This window comes from Eschscholzia californica, unplaced genomic scaffold (genome assembly GCF_041429995.1).
Source record: "Eschscholzia californica isolate CP2 unplaced genomic scaffold, dmEscCali1.0.p SCAF_3, whole genome shotgun sequence".
NCBI lineage: Eukaryota > Viridiplantae > Streptophyta > Magnoliopsida > Ranunculales > Papaveraceae > Eschscholzia > Eschscholzia californica.
Window position 1 is genome coordinate 41,040,963 of NW_028238420.1, and position 24,928 is coordinate 41,065,890.

A 24,928-nucleotide genomic window follows, 5' to 3' on the forward strand; every position below is an offset into this window, starting at 1 on the left:
TTTCTTACCCACTCTTTGCCGGATGTGCGCTCTCTCTCCTCTCATTAGGGTAATTCTATAGTTTACCATTTTTGATCCTTTCCCTTCTTTCTGACTCAAGTGGTTGCCGAGTAGACCAGTAAGGATGAAAGATCTTCTTTCTCATCCTAAAACTCCCTCTCTGTCTCTCTCTCTCTCTCTGTCTGTCTGTCTGTCTGTCTCTCTCTCTCTCTATTATTCAACAGACACTCTGACCAATGCCCCTCTCTCTCCCCCCTCTCTCTCTATTACTCAATAGACACTCTGACCAATGCCATGAAGAAGAAGAACTAATAATACCCTCCTTCGTTATCAATGTCCAACAATTAGGTCGTTTTCAACCGAAGAAGAACTGAAAACCCTAATCAAATTTCAGAAGAAGTTGGTGATTATAATGAATCTACTAGTTCATTCCCGATTCTTGCATCTTCTCTTGGACTCAATCATATTCGAACTAGATATGATTCTCCTTCTCCTATACATTCTCAATTTTCCCGCTTTAGTTTCTTATCTCATTGATAAGAAGGACAAAGATTTAAGATTTTTTCACCTAAATGTAGATATTAAGTGGGGGTCTTCATTAATTCTCGTGAATTAAGGTGCGAAACCCGAATCCATGGTGATATTTCTTAAACCCTAAAATCACGATCTGGGGAAAACTAGATTTGAGTTTCTGGGAAGATGTAAGACTAATATTCCAAAGGCACTCCCCATAAAACCCAAAAATTATGTCGTTTTTTAAAGGCACTCCCTCAGTTCTCATGCATTCTTACCACAATATTCTGAAAGCACTCCATTTTCTTTCCAACCCTACCGAACACCTTAAACTCATTTTTTTTTTTTTTTTTTTGTTGAGAACACCTTAAACTCATTGACATATGAAAAACTTGATTTTCTTTTCCCTCACAAATTTTTTTTTCTTACTCAGACTTTCTAACGTATCAAACGGACCTTAAATCTTTTGATGTTGAACTAGTTGTAACATTTCTTCTTGAATCTAAAGTTATTTCAAAAAAAGAATAAAAAAAAGGGTCAATAACTAAAAATGTCAAAATAATATTAAAAATAAGTGAAAAAACACAAAACATTTCATAATTATTATTCAAGTAAAAAACAAGATCCACTTTCAATACCATTTTTTTCGAAAAGAAAATTCAGAAAGGCGTCATTTTTAGAAAATTTCAGAAAAACGTTATTTTTTTTGCAAACTGTGTTTCGCACGACCATGTGATTCGCACGACCACTACTTCACGGCTTTTTGAACGGAAAATGAACTTTAGGGGGTTAACGTCTAAACGAAAATGTTTTTAAGGGTGCCCCTAATATAGCTAAATAAATGGGGGTTTGGCCTTAAAAAAAAAAACCCAATTGTTTTTGTGTGAGTTTTTTTTGAATTGCTTTTCTGATTTGTAAGTTTTCTCTGCGCGCGAACGAACGAGGGTTTCAAAAAAATCAATGGCGAACGAAGGCATGATGAAACTGGATTATCTCTCGTTACTTTCTAAGGTATGTTACGAACTGGAATCTCATCTAGGAGTTGGAGACAAAATTTTGGCTGAATATATTACTGAGATGGGTCGTGTTTCTCCGAGTGTGGATGATTTCTTTAGAAAATTGAAAGAGAATGGTGCTGAATTGCCTGATTACTTTGTTCGTACTCTATTTACAATTATTCATGCAATTCTTCCTTTGAAATCCCATCATCCAGAATCGGACGGAAACCCTAAACCTCTGTTTCCATCTCTTCCCATTGCTGATAGTAAGCAGAGAGTAAAAGAATTGGAGAGGGAGATTATTAGAGACAGGAGGAAGAAAGATATGCATCATTCAGATGAACCTGAACTCTACAAGGTTTATGCTGGTAGGGTTTCAAGAGTGATGGACACTGGATGCTTTGTGCAGCTGAGTGACTTCAAAGGTAAAGAAGGTTTAGTTCATTTCTCGCAGATCGCAACTCGGAGGATTACAAATGCCAAGGACATTGTGAAAAGGGATCAAAATGTGTTTGTCAAGGTGATCTCTGTTTCCGGTCAGAAGATGAGTTTGTCAATGAGGGATGTGGATCAGGACACTGGCAAAGATCTTCTTCCTATAAAGAAGAAGAGTTCTGACGAAGAATCTTTTCGAACAAATCCTCAGAGCTCAACACATCATGGTTCTACTAGTAGTAGTAGATTGGGGCTTTCCGGGATTAGAATTGTGGAAGAGGATGAAACGGTTCCTTCACGCCGGCCGTTGAAGCGAATGAGCTCACCAGAAAAATGGGAAGCCAAGCAACTGATTGCATCAGGAGTTCTGGATGCTAAGGACTTCCCTATGTATGATGAAGATGGGGATGGAATGATTTATCAGGAAGAAGGTGCAGAAAAAGAACTCGAGATTGAGCTCAATGAAGATGAACCTGCATTCTTGCAAGGTCAGACCCGATATTCTATAGATATGTCACCAGTTAAGATATTTAAGAACCCTGAAGGATCTTTAAGTCGGGCAGCAGCACTTCAATCTGCTCTGATCAAGGAGCGTAGAGAAGTGAGAGACCAGCAGCAAAGAACAATGCTCGATTCGATTCCAAAGGATCTCAATCGTCCTTGGGAGGACCCAATGCCTGAGACTGGTGAGAGGCATCTTGCACAGGAGCTTAGGGGAGTTGGATTATCAGCTTATGATATGCCTGAGTGGAAGAAAGATGCTTATGGGAAAACACTAACTTTTGGGCAAAAGTCAAAACTCTCCATCCAGGAGCAAAGGCAGAGCCTCCCAATATACAAATTGAAGGAAGAATTAGTTCAGGCTGTGCGCGATAACCGGGTACTGGTTGTCATTGGAGAGACAGGGTCAGGGAAGACAACTCAAGTTACTCAGTATTTGGCTGAAGATGGTTACACAACCAAAGGTAAAATTGGGTGCACTCAGCCTCGTAGGGTTGCTGCTATGTCAGTAGCAAAAAGGGTGGCTGAGGAATTTGGTTGCCGTTTGGGGGAAGAGGTTGGTTATGCTATTAGGTTTGAGGATTGCACTGGACCTGATACTGTAATTAAGTACATGACTGATGGTATGCTTCTTAGGGAGATTCTGATTGATGAAGAGCTTCCCCAGTACTCAGTGATCATGCTTGATGAAGCTCATGAGAGGACAATCCATACTGATGTGCTCTTTGGTTTACTCAAGCAGCTCCTCAAACGGAGACTTGACCTTCGGTTGATTGTGACATCTGCCACATTAGATGCAGAGAAGTTCTCTGGGTATTTTTCCAATTGTAATATCTTTACCATTCCTGGGAGAACATTTCCTGTTGAGATCCTCTACACGAAACAGCCAGAAAGTGATTATCTAGATGCTTCACTGATCACTGTGCTTCAGATCCACTTGACAGAACCAGAAGGTGATATCCTTCTCTTCTTAACTGGTCAAGAGGAAATTGATCATGCATGTCAGTCCCTTTATGAGAGAATGAAAGGGCTGGGTAAAAATGTACCCGAGCTGATAATCTTACCCGTTTATAGTGCTCTTCCTAGTGAAATGCAATCAAGGATTTTTTATCCCGCTCCGCCGGGAAAGAGGAAGGTGGTTGTGGCTACCAATATTGCCGAGGCATCGTTGACTATCGATGGGATATTCTATGTCATCGACCCCGGATTTGCGAAGCAGAATGTATATAACCCAAAACAAGGGCTTGATTCACTCATTATCACTCCTATCTCACAAGCATCTGCCAAGCAACGAGCTGGGCGTGCCGGTCGTACAGGACCTGGGAAATGTTATCGCCTTTACACTGAGAGTGCTTATCGTAATGAGATGTCACCCACTTCCATTCCTGAAATTCAACGAATAAACCTCGGGATGACAACACTTACAATGAAAGCTATGGGTGTAAATGATCTCTTGTCTTTCGATTTTATGGACCCTCCCTCACCACAGGCTCTCATAACAGCCATGGAGCAACTGTACAGTCTGGGAGCTCTCGACGAGGAGGGGCTTCTGACAAAATTAGGTAGGAAAATGGCAGAATTTCCACTTGATCCTCCTCTGTCGAAGATGCTCCTAGCTAGTGTCGACCTGGGGTGCAGTGACGAGATACTAACAATTATAGCGATGATCCAGACTGGGAACATTTTTTACAGGCCCCGCGAGAAACAAGCACAAGCTGATCAGAAAAGAGCAAAATTTTTCCAGCCAGAGGGAGATCATCTTACGTTGCTAGCTGTTTATGAGGCGTGGAAAGCGAAAAACTTTTCTGTGCCATGGTGTTTTGAGAATTTTGTCCAATCGAGATCTTTGAGGAGAGCACAGGATGTCAGGAAACAACTTCGTACAATTATGGACAGGTATTACCTGATTCCGTACTTTTCCCATGATAATATTATTTTGCAAATCTAATTTTTTGGCTAGAGATCTCTATTGTTTTTTTTTAATTGATGAGCGTGTGCCTCGAACCCTTGACCTCTAAGGTGGAAGATTATACCTCTTACCACTCCAACCAAGGGTTGTTGGCAGAAATCTCTATTGTTATAGTGTTAAATGTGTACCATATTACTTTTCCCTCGTGACTGAATGCCTAATTGGAACCTGAATAATCTGAACTTTAGTTCTATCCGTGCACCTAATTGGTAGAAGAGAGTTTACTTCTTCTTCAATATTGATAATCAATTCTGCCTTGTTTATTTTGGTCATTGTTACTTTGTGCATCACAAATCCTTCTTCAGGATACTTTTCTGTTATGACATTGGATTAGTTTGACTAAATATTTACTGGGGCATATCATTATCTGATTCTTTGTTGGTCTTCTACACTGATGAACTGAAAACTTTGGCAAAGTAGCTTTAGAAGCAAACGATATAGATTAATAAAACAGAATCTGACAAATATTGTCTTTTCAGGTACAAATTAGAATTAATACGTAGTACTTATTACTTATTATTAACTATACATGTTGTCTCAGCCGAGAATCTCGGTCTCGTCTCAGTCTCGGCCTTTGACTGGACTGAGACCAAGACCAAGACCAACTACATAGATTCAGCCTTGTTTATCTGGTCATTGTTACTTTGTGTATCACAAGTCCTTCTTGAGGATACTTTTCTGTTATGATATTTGTGGATTAGTTTGAATAAATATTTTCTAGGGCATCAGTTACCCGAATTTTTATTGTTCCTCTACACTGATGAACTGAAAACTTTGGCAAGAATCTTGATTAGTAGCTATAGAAGCAAACCAATTCAGATCTATGAAACAGAACCTGACAAAAATCGTCTTTTCAGGTACAAGTTAGACGTTGTTTGCGCCGGGAAAAATTTCATGAAAATTAGGAAGGCAATTGCGGCAGGATTCTTCTTCCACGCAGCGAGAAAGGACCCACAGGAAGGATACAAAACATTAGTAGAGAACCAGCCTGTTTATATTCATCCGAGCAGTGCTCTTTTCCAACGTCAACCAGACTGGGTAATTTACCATGAGCTTGTTATGACTACGAAAGAGTATATGCGTGAAGTCACTGTTATCGACCCAAAATGGCTAGTCAATTTGGCACCTAGATTCTTTAAAGCTGTAGATCCTACAAAAATGAGCAAACGGAAACGACAGGAAAGAATCGAGCCATTATATGACAGATATCATGAGCCAAACTCATGGCGTTTGAGTAAGCGACGGGCTTAGTTGGCTTAGTTTCGTTTTAACAACTTATGTAATGGTGATATCAATCAGAAATATGTGGATATTTCCTGATCAAAATGTAAACCTAAATTTTGTTTCTAAGTGATATAGGCCTTCACCAATTTTGCTTGTTTAATCTGTCTCAAAGTCCCATTGTTCTGTTACTTTTTTTTTTTTTTTTTTGTTGGAAGCATTGTTCTGTTACTTAGGTACTGTTTTTTCTTATCTCGAGTCAGATCTGAAATCTGCGAGTCACCTTTCAGAATGTTTAACTTTTATCTACTCGTATTTCTGACTCATTTGAACGACTGATTTGGTTAGTTTTTACTCCATTTGGGTCAGACGAGTCAGTCCATTTGAGTCGGACAAGTTAGATCAAAATTCCTAATTAAAGGACTACTTGATTATGGAATAAATTTGAAGTCTGAGGAGTTCAAATTCTAAATCAACAAAGACAGTTTATTAATGTGTTCCAATCCATTGTCCTCGTAAACAAATTTATTTAGAAAAAATCCGATCTAAAGTGAAACTAATAAAACTACAAAAAAGAAAACAAATTAGTAGAAAACTAGTTGCTTGGACCAACCTAGATCTCATTAAGAAGACACTGAGTTCTTGAGTACTTGAACTTCCATCTGGGTTGGTGAGATGAAATGACTCTGAGTCAAAACCCCCCACTACTCTATTGTAGTTTGCCCTCATGAAAATCACCTCTCCTCCCCCATTGGCTGCAACCCCACCGCCGCCACCACCTCCACCACCACGACCACCACCGTTCGGAAACAATGGTATCAGATCCTCAGGAATGACACCAGCTCCCACAGTAGTAGACTGCATTGTCTGGAGAATAAGACGGTCTTTATCAGTTGGCTTCCTCCGTGCTGCAAATCCAACCTTACGACCATTAACATACATAGTCCATGTTGGTTTAGACAGCAACTTACACGAACATGTATTGCTGCTGCTGTCACACTCCAGAACGATCCGAAGGAGTTGGCCTTGCATTTCTTTGACAAGATCGTCTGTTGCAATTGAAAGTTCAAGCAAAAGCTGAGGGTTTGAGTGGTTGAGTCTGTCCTTTTGAATGCAGAAACAGATATGCCCTCCTGTTCCCATAAAAGGTTCCAATCACCACTGTGTTTGTAGGAGTTGGGTTGGTTAGTAACTTCTGATTTGGATTTGGATTTGGGTTAGGATAGGAATCTAACTTTCCATCCTCCATTGATGAACTTCAGTATCTCGTCGGACCTTTTATTTCTCATTGTCATTGTACCCACTGCCATTGTACCCATTGCATTGCACCCATTGTCATTGTACCTTGTAATTCGGTTGGTGGTTGACCTTTTCTTAGTCTGGGGTCTAGTAGTCGTCGACCGTTTGTTGACGGTTGTGGTGGTAGTAGTGGTGGTGACATTGGTGTGCATAGCCTTATTAGCACCAGAGACTTCGGTTATGGCGTTTGTAGTGGTGGTGTCTGTAAAGGTGGAAGTGGTGGTGGTGGTGGCGGATGGAGAGAAGCATTGAAGGAGATATCGACGGACAAATCCAACATTTTTCATACTCAATGAGAGTGATCTAGAGACAGAGGAAGAGATAGAAGCTGAGGATTGAATTGCAAGAGTTCGCAACAACAAAAAAAAGAATTGCGAGAGGAAAACGAAGCCATATTTATAACAAAGATGAGTGAAAAAATAAAACTGAAAATTGAAAATAGATCATAACTTGGTTTTTGTATACCTTTTGGAGTAGGTACAACTTTTGTACTCATTACCAAATTAGTCCTAATAATTGAATACCCTCTCCCAAACTAGATGTTTTGTCAGAGCTCTTCCTCTCGAAAACGCTAATCTTACAAAAAGAAATATATAATCACAAGATGTGGTTGTGCAAAATTTAAGAATATTATTTTGGTCCCCTCACGTGACCATCTCAATTATTTTTCTTTCTCAAACTAGAAGTTTTGTCTGAGCTCTTCGCCTTGAAAACGCTAACCTTAAAAAAAAATACATAATCAGAAAGACGTGATAGTGTAAAAACTAGCATATAGAGGTTTTAACTATATAGGTCGAAAATAGTAGAAAAGACACAAAAAATTAGTAAATTACAAATCAGGCCAAAAGGATGCCGAAGTAGTGACTTGCCTAACTTATCCTTTAGAAATTACTCGCGTATCCCCACCTATAAAAGAAAATTTCACAAATAAAAAAAACCAAATTCTCTTTTTTCCTTCGCGAATGGAGCCCTAGACCGATTCACGCAATTGTTCGTCATCGTTTCCTCTTTGAAATTTAGGTTTCAATCTTCATCTGGTTTTTTGACATTCGAATTTCTTCAACTCTAAGGTAAGTCGTTCTTCACTTAAAAGTTTCAATTACTTTCATTCTACGTCTTTCACTAAAATAGGAATCTTGAACCTTATTTTATTGTTCTTGGAGTTTGCGCGTGGGTTAATAAACCCTATTTACATTAGTAGATCTACAAGGTCTCTAAACCCTATGTTTTTGTTTGTAGTTTTGGTCATGGAGTTTGCAAACCTTATTTGTAGTAGTGGATTTGCAAATAGGACTTGTAAACCATATTTTGTTGTTACTTGGTATGAAAATAGGATCTGCAAACCCTATTTCCAGTAGTAGATCTACAAGAAAAGGTTTGTGAACCCTATTTTGTTGTTAGTTGTTTTGCAAATAAGCTCATCTGCAAATTTTCATTCTGAAATCACTATTTGTTTTCATAACTTTTCTTCAATATATGTGCAAAATGGCAAAAACAACACAAGGAAAGTTGCAAGTTGTCAAAACCGATACCAAAAGATGTGTCAAGAAATATTATGAGATATACAACTACAGATGCACTATGAAAAAGAATACAATGTTTATGAAGAAAATAGTTGAAAACTAAGTCTTGATCAAGTTAGTGCATAATCTGATACACCATTTGGAGGATTTTTGCAAGCTTTTTACGATGAAGAGATCGAGAAAACAAATTATGACAAACCAATCTCTATTATTTATAAGTTAGTACGTAGATATTCCAAAGAGAAAGAGAATTTTTTTTGGTGAGGTAGAGATTGAGTTTAAGATTGATGATATGGCTATCCTACTAGGACTGTCGAATTGGGGAGTGGTTGTTTTTCCATTCCAAGGTAAAAAAAAAAAAGATGAAGAATTTATAAAAACTTATTTAGGAGAAAAGGCTCATAAAGTTTCTACATCATCGATAGAAACTCCTATTGAAAATTTTATTGAAGAAGGAAATCAGGAAACATATATGCACATTGCTTCATAATTCTTGTTTGCTATAACAGCTAGAACAACAATACAAGTGTCATTCACCAACTTATTTAGGTCAATTTTGCCACTTAAGATAGAGAATCATAATTCACGCTTTACAACTAGAATTTTTAATCTCATCAAAAAAAAAAAACTAGAATTTTTAGAAATTTTCATGAGTGTCTCATAGCATCTCCTGTGCAAGACTCGATTTGAAAAACTTCAAGGCCATGTTTGGCGCGCAAGAATGGAATGTGATTCCCGGAAATCTCAAAGAGGGCTGCATTTTCAATGTTTTTATTGGTTGGAAATCGAGTGTTGCATGGGACTATGGGAGTCTCGACTCTCGAGTGACAATTCAAACCCCATTCAAAGTGGGGAGTAAAACGTCAATCAGTCCGACTATAAAATCCAAGTCCACGCAACGACGCTTAAACCCTAGAAATCACTCTCTATTCACTTTTCTAAAACCCCAGCTGCAAAAACCATCTCACAGAAGAAGAAGAAGAAAAAGAAATGGCCGTCTCTACCATCTTCCGTAGAGCTGCTTCCACTGTACTTCCACTCGCAACTCGTGCCGTCGGAGGTCAAAGGAGTCTTACTAGCTCAGCTATCTTCGGCGCCACCGCCTCTTTCTTCAAAAACAACACTGTCTCTCAGGAACTCTGCCGTAGGACCTTCACCTTCATTCCAACTAGTCGCTTCTCTTCTCTCTCTAAGAAACCCAGTTCCGACGAAACTCTCCTCCGTGTTATTGATTCAGAGATCAAATGTGCCGAGGAATCTGACGATCATGAGAGGGTAATCTCTCTTACTTTTTCACAGCCGTTGCTTTTTATTTTTCATTTTGTGTATTTGATTCATCAATAATCGTGTTTTAGTAACAACTTTTAATGAAATCTGTTTAGGGGTATAAGGTTTTAGGTTTAGGGTTTAGGTTTTGGGGGTTCCCTTAAAAAAACTAGGGCACATTTTGATGAAAGCAATGACTTTTTGGTACTGTGATATTAATGAAGGACTACATTTTGATTTTTCATTGGTTAGGGTTAACTTAAAAACTGATTTTGTATGTATAGGTTGAAGATATCCCAGATGGGTTTTTTTTTTTAATGATTTTGTATGTATAGGTTGAAGATATCCCAGATGGGTTTCCCTTCAAAATCGAAGATAACGCTGGAGAACAAACTATATCACTAACAAGGGAATACCAGGGTGAGGTAATCACTGTCGTTGTTCACATGCCCGATCTCGTTACTGGAGAAGAAGATAACGATGATGACGACGATGATGATAGTGGTGAGAAGAATTCACAATCAAGCATTCCACTAGTTGTTAGAGTTTCAAAAGATAATGGTCCTTGTTTGGAGTTCAGTGTTATGGCTTACCCAGATGAGATATCGATCGATAGCTTATCGGTTAAGAAACCAGATGAGTCTGAAGATCAAATTGCTTATGAAGGACCCGACTTCACGTAAGTAGAGTGGTTTATAAACATTTCGATAGGAATATCTATTGATTATTGATTGAGATTGTTTTTCGTTTTGATTAGTTGTTCTAACAAAAGAGTATCTTGTTTGTGAAGGGATTTGGATGAAAACTTGCAAAAAGCTTTCCACAAGTACTTGGAGATCAGAGGGATAAAACCTAGCACAACCAACTTCCTCCACGAGTACATGATCAACAAAGACAGCAGAGAATACCTTATGTGGTTGAACAACTTGAAGAATTTCATTGCTGCTTAAATCTTTCTCAGGTTCGATAAATTTTGCCCGAAGGTGTATCATTTTTACAGGTTATTTATATTTAGTTGCCGAAAACCCTTGATTTTCTATTTTGAGCACGGATGGGTGCTCGAAAGGAGTTCATTTTAATAGTCTCTTCTTGTTTATGATGGGGTGAACCTAAATAATTGAAATATTAGTAGATTGAGAGTGTTACTTTCTAGTCTGAAGGAGTTCAATTATTATAATCATGATTTGTCTGAGTTTCACAATTATGTTTGTGTAAAGGAAAAGCCCCAAAATAATATTGGAATTACTAGTGATCTTGTAGTTTCAACAACTTTAGGAAGATGGATTGAAAGTTGCAGTTAGGGAGCCCATCTAATTTGGATAGGCCTTTGATTGGCCATGAAACTTCATTATGTATGCCATTAATTCATGAGAGAATGGGTTAGGAAGGGTTAAATGCAATTTGGACCCCGATTTGTGACCAAGAAATTCTTTGGCCTTCTAATTTGATCTCCAAGTTCATAATTTTCTTAGCCAACTTCTTCGTCAATGTTTTCATCTTACACTAATAACCTTTTCTATCTGAGCGTTGGTTTTAGAACTTTTTCTCGTTTTTTTTTTCTCTCATTTTCTTCCTCGAACAACCTCCACAACTGCCACTACCATAACCCCTGATGCCATATCCATGACGTCCACCATATCCATGACGTCCACCTCTATCTCTTCAAAATTCAGACTTGAAAGTCCAAATCTGTAACATAAATTTCTGTTCTAAACAATAACCTATTTTTCCAACAAGGGTTTCAATCGAAGCTTTGATTGAAGCTATAGGATTCAAGATTGTACCTAGTTTCAGTCTTTGCTTCAACCAAAGCTGGGATGATTGAAGCTTCTGGGGAGAAGCTTAGGTTGAAGCGCTTTGGTTGGAGTGAGAGAGACTCGCATGGAAATGGAACCAAGAGACCTAATGATAATGATTAATAACCACGATTAATGTCGCAGGCATACTTACATTTTGTGTCAATAGTAAAAGCAAGCAATGTAGTAGTGTCTGGTTTTATGTTTTTCATTGCATTAATTGTTGCCTTCACTTTCATAATTCATCACCACATGATTCTTCACTTCGGTTAAGGGTTGGGTATGCCTGAGAAGTCCTTTGTCATGATGGTGGAGAGAGAAATAGAGAGAAGGATAGACGAAGATGGTTATGGTTGTCTGCAGACAACTGTTTCCGACGAACAACGAATGAGAGAAGGAACATGGAGGGAGACTTTTAAATGTAAGAAGTGAAACAAAATACCAACGGTTGAGATCGACTACCGGATCAGTTTTGGGACAACTTGGAAAGTTACCTCAGATTTCGAATGTCACAAATTATAAGCTAACCGAACTTGCCCTTCAATAAACCGTAATGAGTGCATCATTAAAGACCCTAAGCTCTAGAAACCAAGTTCTCTTTCTCCGTGACACCAAATTCCGAGCAAACTTTCTACTTCATTTACTGCCCATAGATTCATTAATCACATGAAATAATTCGATCTAGCAGAAACATTTTTTTTTTTATGAATAGAGATGGGGTTAGAGCAAACTGTCTATCACAGGGAATAAGACCTCTTTGACTTTATAGGAGGTGGCAATCCATTGGGCTAACAGCTAACTCTGTGTATCTAGTCAACTGATAAAAAAACAGTTTCTGTGCTCATGGACTACGTCTACTTGCTTATATAATTGACTGAGAAGTATCCCGTTTAGATTGTAATTAAGTAGAAAAATGAGGGGAAAAAAAAGCTTTATAGTCATCTTATAGACCATGAACACAAAGTAGTCATAATGCTCAAAGGTGTTTTCAATAGAAAAGTAATTGTAAGTGTTAAAAACTTAGAATAAGCAATCAACAAAATGACAATAAGGACGCGTTTTGACAAACATGTGGACTTGAAGTGGTACGTAACTGTTTGCAACATCTGCTCCAGTCCATCTTCACGGTCTCGTGTTGAATATGGTCGATGGACCTTCCACCATACACGCAATTTACTCCTTTTTTATATCGTTTATGACTGCAGAGAAAGATCCTTGTGGGTATAGACAACTCCATTATCTCCATCAACCACCTGTCCGTTTCCTCTGAGAATCCTACATTTTTCAAACAGCAAATGGACATCAACATTGAGCTATCAGATTTAGTTACATTATGGAAAATAGCACTTCAGTAGAGAAAAAGGTCAAATAAAATCAGTCAAATTCTTTGGAAGTGAACAAGAATTTTGATTTTCTGCCGGGATCAATAGGCGTGAATAGACCTAATTGGTCAAATCACCTCAGCTACAAAATGTGAAATCATTATTTTGTTCCGGATTCTACCAACCATGAGCAAACCCTAAGAGTACACTAAAAACTCTGCAACCAGTTCGGAAAATTCTAGACACATAAATCATGACAGAATGGTGAAGTCCACTTCGATTGGGTGGGTATATGTGTCTCTCCACGGAGGAGACCAAGGTTCTCTTTCGAAGAAAAAAAAAAAGATGTGTTTGTTTATCCTTTGGTGTAACGACAAGGACATGTCTACTTTCTGAGAAGGCATTATGTAATAGCATTGAGAAATTCAGAAGTAAGGGCTTAAATTCTGACTCCACAAGCAAGATGTTGAAAAGATACTTACCATCGTGTGGTTAACAGTCCTTCAACTCCAACAGGACCTCGTGCATGAATCCTGCTTGTACTTATACCCACCTGCTCATGTGTTAATACAAACCGACATTTATCAGGGCTAAGCAAACTAATGTTCAACCGAAGAACTTTTGAGTGATATGTATGTACCTCTGCACCAAGTCCAAAACGAGCTCCATCACAAAACCTCGTACTTGCATTGTGAAATACCGCAGCACTAGAAAGAGGTAAACGGTGTGAAAAAACAATTTGTTTACTAGCACGAGATTTTCGTTTTAAATATGCTAACAGGGAACTGTTCCACAAAGAAACTGTAGAAGATGGACTACTACAAAATTGAGGAACACATACACCCCGAACTTAGATTAACTTACGGCCTTATGGGTAGTTAGATGAAGAAATTATGAATCCATTGGAAATTGAAATACTAATATAAATGATTCTTTGGATTTTCCTTAGCCTATTTTATGATTAATGAACCCGAGCTCTAAATCTTTTAATCCTTTGGCAACTGAAGAAATCCTAAGATTTCATACTATTTCGAGTAATGATTTTAGTTAATACTTTATACTTGCATTAAAAAGGATAAAGAGAAAATATAAAATAAAAACCAACGTTAAAGAATTGAACAATTTTAAAGGATACAACAAAATAAGGATTTTGGATGTTGTGCTGGCGTTGTCGTGGAGAGGTTGGTGGTAACTGGCGGTGGTGATAGGTGTTGGCGGGAAACAAGGAAATAGTGGGCAAGATGGTAACTGGCGGTGGTGATGGTGTTGGCGGGAAACAAGGAAATAGTGGGCAAGATGAAGACAAAAGAGAAGCTGGTGTACAATTTGGTATTTTGTTGGTTGTTTAAACAACCCAAATCCTAACTAATATCTAGTTACGATATTTCAGAAATAATCACTGAATGCATGAATGGCATATTGGCATGCTTACCTATCAACTTGATGAAGAAATATTTCTGCAACTTCAGGGTCTTCTGCGATAACACAGTCAGTGTGTGAACTGCAAACAAATGAAGATTACAATTATTTGATTGAACTTCCTTCACTCCATATTTTCATTTACTGACATGAAAACCATGAAAGATCAAACCTTCCGTGACAGTGTATATGGTCTATGGCTGCATGTACATCATCTACGATTTCAACGGTGCAATCCATTGAGTTATACTCGTGATGAAATGAGCGTGCCTCTGGAACATGTAACAAAGCACTGGCCCTTGACCCACCATGAAGAGCAATACCTGTAACAAAGATGCGCATTAGTTAAAGAATCAGTTGCTCTGATTGGACCAGCCAGCTTACGCAAAATAATTTTCTGTGGCTCAGTATAAAAGATATAAATATCGAACAATCTTCAACTATCGCAGATGTCTCTTGAATGTCATTCTACAAACTTGAGATATTGTAGAATGACAACTGGTGTCTAAAAGGAAGCAAGCTATCCTGCTCCATTAGTTTGGTCTCCGTGTTCATTTTGACTAAAGATGCTTCAAATTATTGTTTATTTCAACATCAGCTGTTATTCGGACTGACATTTAGAATAACAGTAATAGTAACAACAACAGTAATAAATATTTTGATTAACATATTCAATCTTATGTAATATTAAATACTTTACCTTATTGAAAACTCAACCTTAGTCGATTATGAATCATCTTTTACGGGGTTATTGAATGCTATCAATTTTATAAACAAAAAGAATAACATAAACTACATTACATATTCAAGTAACTTCTTATGTTCACAATTATTGTCATAATATCGAGTTTGACACTCTTATCGTACTTCACCAATGGATAGATTTCACCATAATACGAGTTCAAAGATATAATTTTATGCAATTGCAACTTAAAATACCTATTTCAATAGGAATTTACACTACGTGAAACACCTTACATCATCTAATTATTCTATTCTGTCATAAGATGACACTGTCTAATTTTGGGAAGGATGATAATAAAAGATGTAATAATTTAGCTTAATGACAGAAACCGTTGATAATTAAAATTATTTTTGTGAATGAAACTGTTCTGTGCGAAGTGATAGTGGACTATCACATAAAACTCTTGCTAAGAACTTCAGGAGAGAATCATACCAGCAGTCCGTAGTTCAGTAACAATTTCATTAAGTCCACCAGTTTGCAATAAATCTTTGTGCAGAAGAAGTGTTTCCTGAAGTTGCACGGACAAGCAACTGTTAGTCACTTGTGTTGTGCCTCAAAGAGACATTTGGGATCATTTTGTTAGTCCAAATTCTACTTCCGTTTACCAAACTAAAGTGGTGGTTATGGAGATAATTAAAGAAATGGGCCTGAGAGTCAGGAAGGGTGGAACCAGGAATTACCATAGCATTACAAGCTGCGGGATAATCTATCTTCGCGTCCAGGATAATGCGCTTAGCCATATCCAGGTCAGCTGACTTATCAACATAAACATGACAAATACCATCTGGGCAGAAAATACACAACTTCACTACAAGTAGTATAACACTATTCCTCGGTACAATAATTTGCGGCTTCTAGGAGATATTTATCTTACCAGCATGACCAAGAACAGGGATTTTTGTAGATTCCTTGATTTGAGAGACGAGTTTATTGCTTCCTCTTGGGATAACAAGATCTATTACATCATCGAGCTGGAACAGATGTAAACACAGAGGTAAAAATCTATATATTGTCATAAATGTGGGCATCATTCATTCTTATGTTGGATTACTTACCTTAAGGAGATCAGGAATCTCTTCTCTTGTGGTAACAAGTCCTATAAGCTTTTGACCGACAGTCTCTGGGATTGCCTCAGTAATAACCTACAAATGACAAAAGTAAATGAGTATTGACATTTGGCCAAAACAAAAAAATGGGAAAAGATGATGAAGTTACAGTCCACAGGACACATGGTATCAACAGAACTGACCTTGTGCAAAATTGCATTTGATCGTTTAGCCTCTTTTCCCCCTTTTAGTAGAAGTCCGTTCCCGCTACGAACAGCTAATGAAGCTATCTATAGGATTATAGAAAAAACTAGAGGTTAAATTGATAGCGAAATATAATCTTTATTGAAAATTAAAAAAGTGCAAGAAGGAGCTCTTGATTAATTTCAAATTTGAGCTCAAGTAGATGTCTAAAATCAGAACCATTACCCTACATCCAAATAGTGAGCAAGCAAGGGTTGAGAATATAGTTGAGACTTGAGATACAATGAATTTTTGACTAGACTCCATAACCTCAACACTGACCAGAGAAAAAACAGTTTACAGACATCCCCGAAGGACACATAAATATGCATTGTACCCAGACTCACAGTTAACAAAGTTGCAGACCTCGACAAGGCTAAAAATATATCGACGAAAGAATGGCTATGATTTGCACACATTTCTTGAAAACTTCACGCATTTGGAAAATGACTCATAAGGCACAAATCCACTCATTACCACCTCACTACTTTTCAGTTTCAAAGCCGGATCAAAGTGAAATAGTACAGCTGATGGATTAAACTTGCTCGAATGCTTTCCTTCTATTAAATCCCTACATCTCACTACTTTAACAAAGAACACCACCCTGTTGATAATTTTTTAGTCACCTGGACTAGAGCATCAGGTCGAGACTCGAACACAATCAGGAGAACACCTAGAGGGCAAGACGTCTTCTCCAAGATTAGCCCTTCTGCAAGCTGGACACAGTGGAAGTATCAAAATAGTTATACACATGCTATTCAAGAAGGATATATATTTCGTTACAAAATACACCCCACTATTCTGTAGCAGTAATTGAAATGAAGTCAGACCTTGGGCCAAATTATGAATGCGAGAACGACGGCAGTGATTTAAGTTAAGTTCATCAAATATCTTCTTGAAATATGTAGGTCAAAGTTTGTAGAATATAATTTTCTGCAGAAGTGAATAATTCTAACCTGCTAACCTGTATATTTCACTAAAAGTGATGTCTGTCTCTCCATTAAATACTTCAACTTAATTACAAAAAGCTTTTTCTGTGTGACATCATCATGTCAGGGTAACATTAGCGTTCAGAAAGAATTAGTACCCTGACCTTACCTCTGTTCTCCGTAAAATCTGACCAATCGGTTCCTCCATGTCGGCTAGTACACGAACAGATTTTGCTAGACTTGAGATCTGCAGTAAACAGTGAACTGTATTGATATTTATTCTTCTCCTCAATAACAAAAGGAACAAAAAAAATACTTTGTACTTCAGAAGAAAAAAAATAAGTACCAAATCTCAATAAAATGCACATATCCGACTATATATCTTCTAGAATCATATATGAGAAATTCAGAAAACCTTGCCTTCCCAGACTTTAGAGCCAACCGCGCAATCAATGACTTGTCATACCCAGCTAGCTGGGCGGCAGCCACATCCGCATCATTTTCAGCTTTAATCAAGCTTTCGTTTGCCTCAAGAGCGTCAGCTATTTGCAACAGTACTTTTTTTCTATCTTGCGAAGGAAGAGCCTGCAAGAGATTTTTATGGTATACACTCAAATAACCTTAATAAACAACCACATTAGAGCAACCACAAATGGACCACATAGTTTAATTGTTCATAACAACGCCAAATTACGGAACAAAATAATGGAAGAACACTCCAACATTTAGGAAGATGGGAGTATCACCTGAAGTCGCCTCGAACATTCCCTCGCCGCAACTGCCATATCTCGTGCACCAACTTCTTTGACTGGAGCCCATAAATGAGCATCCCTGTGAAAGAGGGTACCAACACGATCTCCTCGAAGTGCTTTTATGATGCTATCAGTAGCAAAGCCACTTCAATAAGAGATGAAAGGATGTCAGAGTTCAATTATGGCCATTCAACGGTAACAGTACACCCACTTACGAAGCTGAAGACTTAAGTAACGGTCGGACAGTGCCATGTTTTCTTTCGTTCTTTCTTAGTAAATCTATTTATTTATAAAGAGACATTTTAAGCTTCCCATTACGGATACTCATTGACTCTGATGCTACAGGAAGTCGGGAAAACCTCCCTATTCATATAAAAAAGTATGAGATGTTATAATTACTGATCATTAACAATTTAGCACGCAAAGTGTAAATTTGCAATTCTGCTTAGACAGTCTATAACCAAAATAACATCATTTCAGATGTTCTAGTGTCAATATTTAATTGAAGAAACTAACAAATGAAAACATTTATATGCATTTGAAGGTATGAAATGTAAATCCTCTTAAAATGGATGGTGGCATACCTTGTAATAACAACAGGAATCCCAGCAGTAGCTGCCTCTGTAGCAGCTTTTACTTTAGCAGTCATACCCCCTCTCCCTACCCTAGATTTCTCCCCGAATGTAGTTTCTCCTTGATGTTTTTCTTTTATGTATGTGTGAATTAGCTTTGATTCTGGCTCAGTTGGAGGGCCACTGTATAGGCCCTCTACATCACTCAACAAAACAAGAAGATCAGCTTTGATCTCAATAGCCAACAAAGCTGCTAAACTATCATTGTCCCAAAATATGCCAGAGGAATCCTGCATTAGCATGCTCGTAATCAGAAATTGATAGTAAACAATGTAGAAGTACCAGAAACTATCATACATGTGATTCCTATGCAATACAGAATCAAATGTGGTTAGGTACGAGTTTCTGGAAGATACGAGGGCAATGCTATACATTTATAACCTGATTAACTCAACACCGTTGTGCATGTCCTGAGCTCACGATTGTGCAGAAATTAAATATATGAAATAGAAAGGTCGATTGTGTTTGTGGTAAAGTAGACTCTTGAATAGAAGAGAGAGAAAGAGAAAGAAAATATGGTCTCATATTAGTGGCTAGTGGGCGTCAGACCATCTCTCTCTTTATTGAGTTAACCATGCGAGAGAACTAAATAACCTAAAATCCGTAAGACACAACCTGACCTTAATAGTGGGGACCTGAATAGTATACCCAGATCAAAATGCTTGCTACTTACCACACGCATTTAAATTAGAAAGACATCCAAATCCTTTCTAATAAAGCATCAATTCACCTTTTAAGAAAATTACATCCATATTCAGCAATCCAAACTAATATCAGAGTTCATTTCGTACTTTTATGCAGGTAGTGGGCGTACATCATGACAGCGGCTTAGGCTTTTATTTTTGAAAAGTTGAATTGATACATTAAGTATGAAAGATATATACAAAGCCCAAGTCGCCTCAAAAGTGGCTTAGCGAGCTAGCAGACTAGATATTTGCTCAAGAAAGAATCACAATGTTCCTCCAGGCTTCACATGAGACAGTGAAATTTCTGCTCATCCTAAATTTCTATCCAAGAAGAATTAACAACTAAAGGTTCAGACTCAATTAAAGGTTCAGTATATATATGAGCACGACTAATATAAATACAGGGGTAAAAAGCTTTGGTAACTCAATAGGGCAAATGAAGCTGAATGGTATTAGACTAATTTTCTTGCAAGGAGGGAGACAAGAGTTATTTTTGAGAAAAAATGGCTTCATTCTATAAGAAGATAATAGTTAATATATAGCTGATAAAAAACAAAACATAATAGTGTAAATATCCAGAATAAAGGCCAAACATAAGAGTACAACACCTCATATGGAGCTCTTCTAGTACTGATTGCATCATTCTCGTTGAAAACAGGAACAACACGCAAAGCCAACAATGACTTTACTGTCTCAGATAGTTGCTTTCTAAACTCGAGATCCCTGAAATCATTATCAGTCACAAGAAGCTGAGCTGACGTCACGTCCAGCTGCAAGACAGAGGGCACTTCAAAATCTAAACGAAGATACTAAAAACGAAAATAATAGAGAGCAAGTCTATGAAAATAAATATCCATTAATACAGATAGAAAAGGTTAAATTGCAAAGACACCTGAGACAAAATAAATTCCACTGTCTAACTACAACAGTAAAGAGAAAAGGTGCAGCAGACGATCCACCTGACTAAATAGTTGATCGTAGAGAGCCATGAGACCACTCTGTCCAACAGCTGCACACGCCTTCCCGTCAAGTTCTACTTGTGGTTTTTGGAGATCAGCGAAGCTGAAAAACATGAATGAGGTCTCTTAGTATTTCTTATACAACACTACATGATGCAACTACTAGTGCTTCAGGCATTGAGGTAATATGGTTATGTCACCAATTTTCCGCAAGCACAAAGCTAGTAGGTTACTAAAAATCTCAGAAACTTACAATTGTACATAATAGCTTAAGAATCACAATTCAGGTTAACCCCCCTGACCTTTACAAAAAATTTCAGAAATCTAAACCACTGTTTCGCTACAACTAGAAGTTCTAAATGATACATCTAGCTCTAGAGAAACGATCAGACGAACAAACCTGCTGTTCAGCAATTTCCTGTATCTTAACCTTTGGCGACCAACACCAACAGCACCGGAAGTCACCAAAATCACCTCATACCCACGACTATTCAGTTCCTTAAGCTGCAGGCAGTTCATTTAGAAGATAAGACTGAAACATCTAATAGGATCAAATAAATTGGGGATGAAACCCTATTTCACGAAATTTTCCCCAACAAAGGAAGATCATTTGTACCTGCTCACATAGTGCTCCAAGTCTACCCAATGCTAATCTTCCATCATGCCGTGTAACAACAGCAGTTCCAACCTTCATCATCAAGATAGAACATTAGAAACCACATAAATCATAAATTGTCGAAATCAATTGACAAAAACCAAGTGAATTAACATCAATCAAGAACTCAACAAGATTTATTTAGCTCTTATAAACGTCCAACAATCAATGAACAGAAAATGTAAATCAACATCACTGACAAATGAGTCAAATTAAAGAGAATACACAAAACAAATATACATCATTAACAAATGAGGAAAAAAACACAAATTCGAAGATGATGATAAGAATTCTTTAAAAACAAGAAAATAAACTGAAATTCATCCTTTAAGTTGATGAATAAGTTCAAAAATGACATTGACGAGTTCAATAAGAATGAATCAATCATGCAGCTAAAATAAACAGTAATCAATCACTGAAACAAAAAACAAAGAGAAAACATCAAATCAGTAGGCATTCATTCATGCATTTCAATCTTTGTCAAAATCGACGGATTAGAGAGATTATTACAATAAGAAGTTGATTGAACTTGATTAATTTGAGAAAAGGAAGGTAGGAAGATGTATAATGTTAATGTATATTAGAGAGAGAGAGTGAGAGAGAAGAACCTTGATGACGACACGCTTAACGTCATTAATGAAAGCTCGAGTTGGATCCATGGCGGCGTCAACTTCAATCAGAATCAGTTAGTTTCTTTTGATTTAACTCTGAGATATAGAAAAACCCAATTGAAACTTAGAGAGAGAAAGAGAGGCTTGGGTTTGGGAGAGTTTAGATGTTAGAGAGAGAGAGAGAGAAAACGTTGACGTTGCAATCACGAGCTCGCCATTAGGAGAGAGAGATAGATGGAGAGGTTTTGTAAACGTGGGTGCCATATTTAGAATTGACTCTTGAGAGTTTTTATGGGCACACTAAAATTTTAACTTTGGCTAGACATAGTCTTTTTAAGTCGGCGTTCTCTTTAGTTCAACAAAAAAAAAAAAAAAAAAAGTCGGCGTTCTCTTCTGTTATAAGAATAAAGAAGTAGAGATATAGGTTTACGTATTTCTAGGGTTCTCTTAATGGGCCTCCCAGGCTCCAGCAAATTTCGCTCTCACATTAAGATGACTGGGAATTTTAAATGCACTCACAGTTTTTTATTTATTATATGTACTCACATCAGCATTATTTTTATGTTCAAATTGGAGTTGATGTGAGTGCATATGACAAAATTAGTGAGTGCATTTAATAATTTCAAGATCACGGCCTTGGAACTTGGCTCCCACTGGGTCATTCTGTTTTTACAAGGGTTAATTCCATTTTGCCCCCCCCCCCCCCCCCCCCCCGTCTCTCTCTCTCAGTCTCTTTAGATACTTTTTAAGTCGGCGTTCTTTTCTGTTATAAGAATAAAGAAGTAGAGATATAGGTTTACGTATTTCTAGGGTTCTCTTAATGGGCCTCCCAGGCCCCAGCAAATTTCTCTCTCACATTAAGATGACGGGGAATTTTAAATGCACTCACAGTTTTTTTTAATATATGTACTCACATCAGCATTATTTTTTGTTCAAATTGGAGTTGATGTGAGTGCATATGACAAAATTAGTGAGTGCATGTAACAATATCAAGATCACGGCCTTGGAACTTGGCTCCCACTGGGTCATTCTGTTTTTACAAGGGTTAATTCCATTTTGTCCCCCCCCCCCCCCCCCCCCCCCGTCTCTCTCTCTCTCAGTCTCTCTAGATACTTTTTAGTTTTTAAGTCGGCGTTCTCTTCTGTTATAAGAATAAAGAAGTAGAGATATAGGTTTACGTATTTCTAGGGTTCTCTTAATGGGCCTCCCAGGCCCCAGCAAATTTCTCTCTCACATTAAGATGACGGGGAATTTTAAATGCACTCACAGTTTTTTTTATTATATGTACTCACATCAGCATTATTTTTATGTTCAAATTGGAGTTGATGTGAGTGCATATGACAAAATTAGTGAGTGCATTTAATAATTTCAAGATCACGGCCTTGGAACTTGGCTCCCACTGGGTCATTCTGTTTTTACAAGGGTTAATTCCATTTTGCCCCCCCCCCCCCCGCCCCCTCGTCTCTCTTTCTCTCTCAGTCTCTCTAGATACTTTTTAAGTCGGCGTTCTCTTCTGTTATAAGAATAAAGAAGTAGAGATATAGGTTTACGTATTTCTAGGGTTCTCTTAATGGGCCTCCCAGGCCCCAGCAAATTTCTCTCTCACATTAAGATGACGGGGAATTTTAAATGCACTCACAGTTTTTTTTATTATATGTACTCACATCAGCATTATTTTTTTGTTCAAATTGGAGTTGATGTGAGTGCATATGACAAAATTAGTGAGTGCAAGTAACAATATCAAGATCACGGCCTTGGAACTTGGCTCCCACTGGGTCATTCTGTTTTTACAAGGGTTAATTCCATTTTGCCCCCCCCCCCCCCCCGTCTCTCTCTCTCTCAGTCTCTATAGATACTTTTTAGTTTTTAAGTCGGCGTTCTCTTCTGTTATAAGAATAAAGAGGGTTAATTCCATTTCCCCCCCCCCCCCCCCGTCTCTCTCTCTCTCTCTCTTAGTCTCTCTAGATACTTTTTAAGTCGGCGTTCTCTTCTGTTATAAGAATAAAGAAGTAGAGATATAGGTTTACGTATTTCTAGGGTTCTCTTAATGGGCCTCCCAGGCCCCAGCAAATTTCTCTCTCACATTAAGATGACGGGGAATTTTAAATGCACTCACAGTTTTTTTTATTATATGTACTCACATCAGCATTATTTTTTTGTTCAAATTGGAGTTGATGTGAGTGCATATGACAAAATTAGTGAGTGCATTTAACAATTTCAAGATCACGGCCTTGGGGACTTGGCTCCCACTCGGTCATTCTGTTTTTACAAGGGTTAATTCCATTTCCCCCCCTCCCCCCCCCCCCCCCCCCCCCCCCGTCTCTCTAGATACTTTTTAAGTCGGGGTTCTCTTCTGTTACAAGAATAAAGAAGTAGAGATATAGGTTTATGTATTTCTAGGGTTCTCTTAATGGGCCTCCTAGTCCCCAGCAAATTTCGCTCTCACATTAAGATGACGGGGAATTTTAAATGCACTCACAGTTTTTTTTTTTTTATTATATTTACTCACATCAGCATTATTTTTTTATTCAAATTGGAGTTGATGTGAGTGCATATGACAAAATTAGTGAGTGCATGTAACAATATCAAGATCACGGCCTTGGAACTTGGCTCCCACTGGGTCATTCTGTTTTTACAAGGGTTAATTCCATTTTGCCCCCCCCCCCCCGTCTCTCTCTCTCTCAGTCTCTCTAGATACTTTTTAGTTTTTAAGTCGGCGTTCTCTTCTGTTATAAGAATAAAGAGGGTTAATTCCATTTCCCCCCCCCCCCGTCTCTCTCTCTCTAGATACTTTTTAAGTCGGCGTTCTCTTCTGTTATAAGAATAAAGAAGTAGAGATATAGGTTTACGTATTTCTAGGGTTCTCTTAATGGGCCTCCCAGGCCCCAACAAATTTCGCTCTAACATTAAGATGACGGGAATTTCAAATGCACTAAAAGTTTTTTTTTTTTATTATATGTACTCACATCAGCATTATTTTTTTGTTCAAATTGGAGTTGATGTGAGTGCATATAACAAAATTAGTGAGTGCATTTAACAATTTCAAGATCACGGCCTTGGAACTTGGCTCCCACTGGGTCATTCTGTTTTTACAAGGGTTAATTCCATTTTGCCCCCCCCCCCCCCCGTCTCTCTCTCTCAGTCTCTTTAGATACTTTTTAAGTCGGCGTTCTTTTCTGTTATAAGAATAAAGAAGTAGAGATATAGGTTTACGTATTTCTAGGGTTCTCTTAATGGGCCTCCCAGGCCCCAGCAAATTTCGCTCTCACATTAAGATGACGGGGAATTTTAAATGCACTCACAGTTTTTTTTAATATATGTACTCACATCAGCATTATTTTTTGTTCAAATTGGAGTGGATGTGAGTGCATATGACAAAATTAGTGAGTGCATGTAACAATATCAAGA

General features: G+C 37.9%; 3 protein-coding genes and 1 pseudogene across 3 annotated transcripts; 2 read left to right on the plus strand and 2 right to left on the minus strand.

Moving 5' to 3' along the window:
* Nucleotides 1–1,356: 1,356 nt before the first annotated feature.
* LOC147550358 (putative pre-mRNA-splicing factor ATP-dependent RNA helicase DEAH5) lies at nt 1,357–5,786 on the plus strand. The gene is made up of 2 exons (XM_086665996.1): nt 1,357–4,343; nt 5,274–5,786. The coding sequence occupies exons 1-2, from the start codon at nt 1,474–1,476 to the stop codon at nt 5,665–5,667; spliced, it is 3,264 nt and encodes a 1,087-aa protein (XP_086522122.1). The 5' UTR covers nt 1,357–1,473; the 3' UTR covers nt 5,668–5,786.
* A 311-nt stretch (nt 5,787–6,097) lies between these two features.
* On the minus strand, nt 6,098–6,886 carry LOC147550359 (protein MIZU-KUSSEI 1-like; annotated as a pseudogene).
* Nucleotides 6,887–9,208: 2,322 nt separating this feature from the next.
* Nucleotides 9,209–10,926, plus strand: LOC147550360 (uncharacterized protein At2g39795, mitochondrial-like). The gene is made up of 3 exons (XM_086665998.1): nt 9,209–9,734; nt 10,061–10,404; nt 10,516–10,926. Exons 1-3 carry the CDS (start codon nt 9,450–9,452, stop codon nt 10,673–10,675), a joined length of 789 nt encoding a protein of 262 aa, XP_086522124.1. The 5' UTR covers nt 9,209–9,449; the 3' UTR covers nt 10,676–10,926.
* A 1,509-nt stretch (nt 10,927–12,435) lies between these two features.
* On the minus strand, nt 12,436–21,926 carry P5CS1 (delta1-pyrroline-5-carboxylate synthase 1). The gene is made up of 20 exons (XM_086665997.1): nt 21,518–21,926; nt 20,871–20,942; nt 20,655–20,758; nt 20,255–20,357; nt 19,904–20,065; nt 18,562–18,839; nt 17,972–18,122; nt 17,646–17,810; nt 17,395–17,472; nt 16,923–17,012; nt 16,257–16,343; nt 16,063–16,149; nt 15,882–15,978; nt 15,688–15,791; nt 15,440–15,515; nt 14,435–14,585; nt 14,276–14,344; nt 13,484–13,550; nt 13,326–13,396; nt 12,436–12,796 (listed from the first exon to the last, which is right to left on the minus strand). Exons 1-20 carry the CDS (start codon nt 21,566–21,568, stop codon nt 12,715–12,717), a joined length of 2,145 nt encoding a protein of 714 aa, XP_086522123.1. The 5' UTR covers nt 21,569–21,926; the 3' UTR covers nt 12,436–12,714.
* Nucleotides 21,927–24,928: the final 3,002 nt, after the last annotated feature.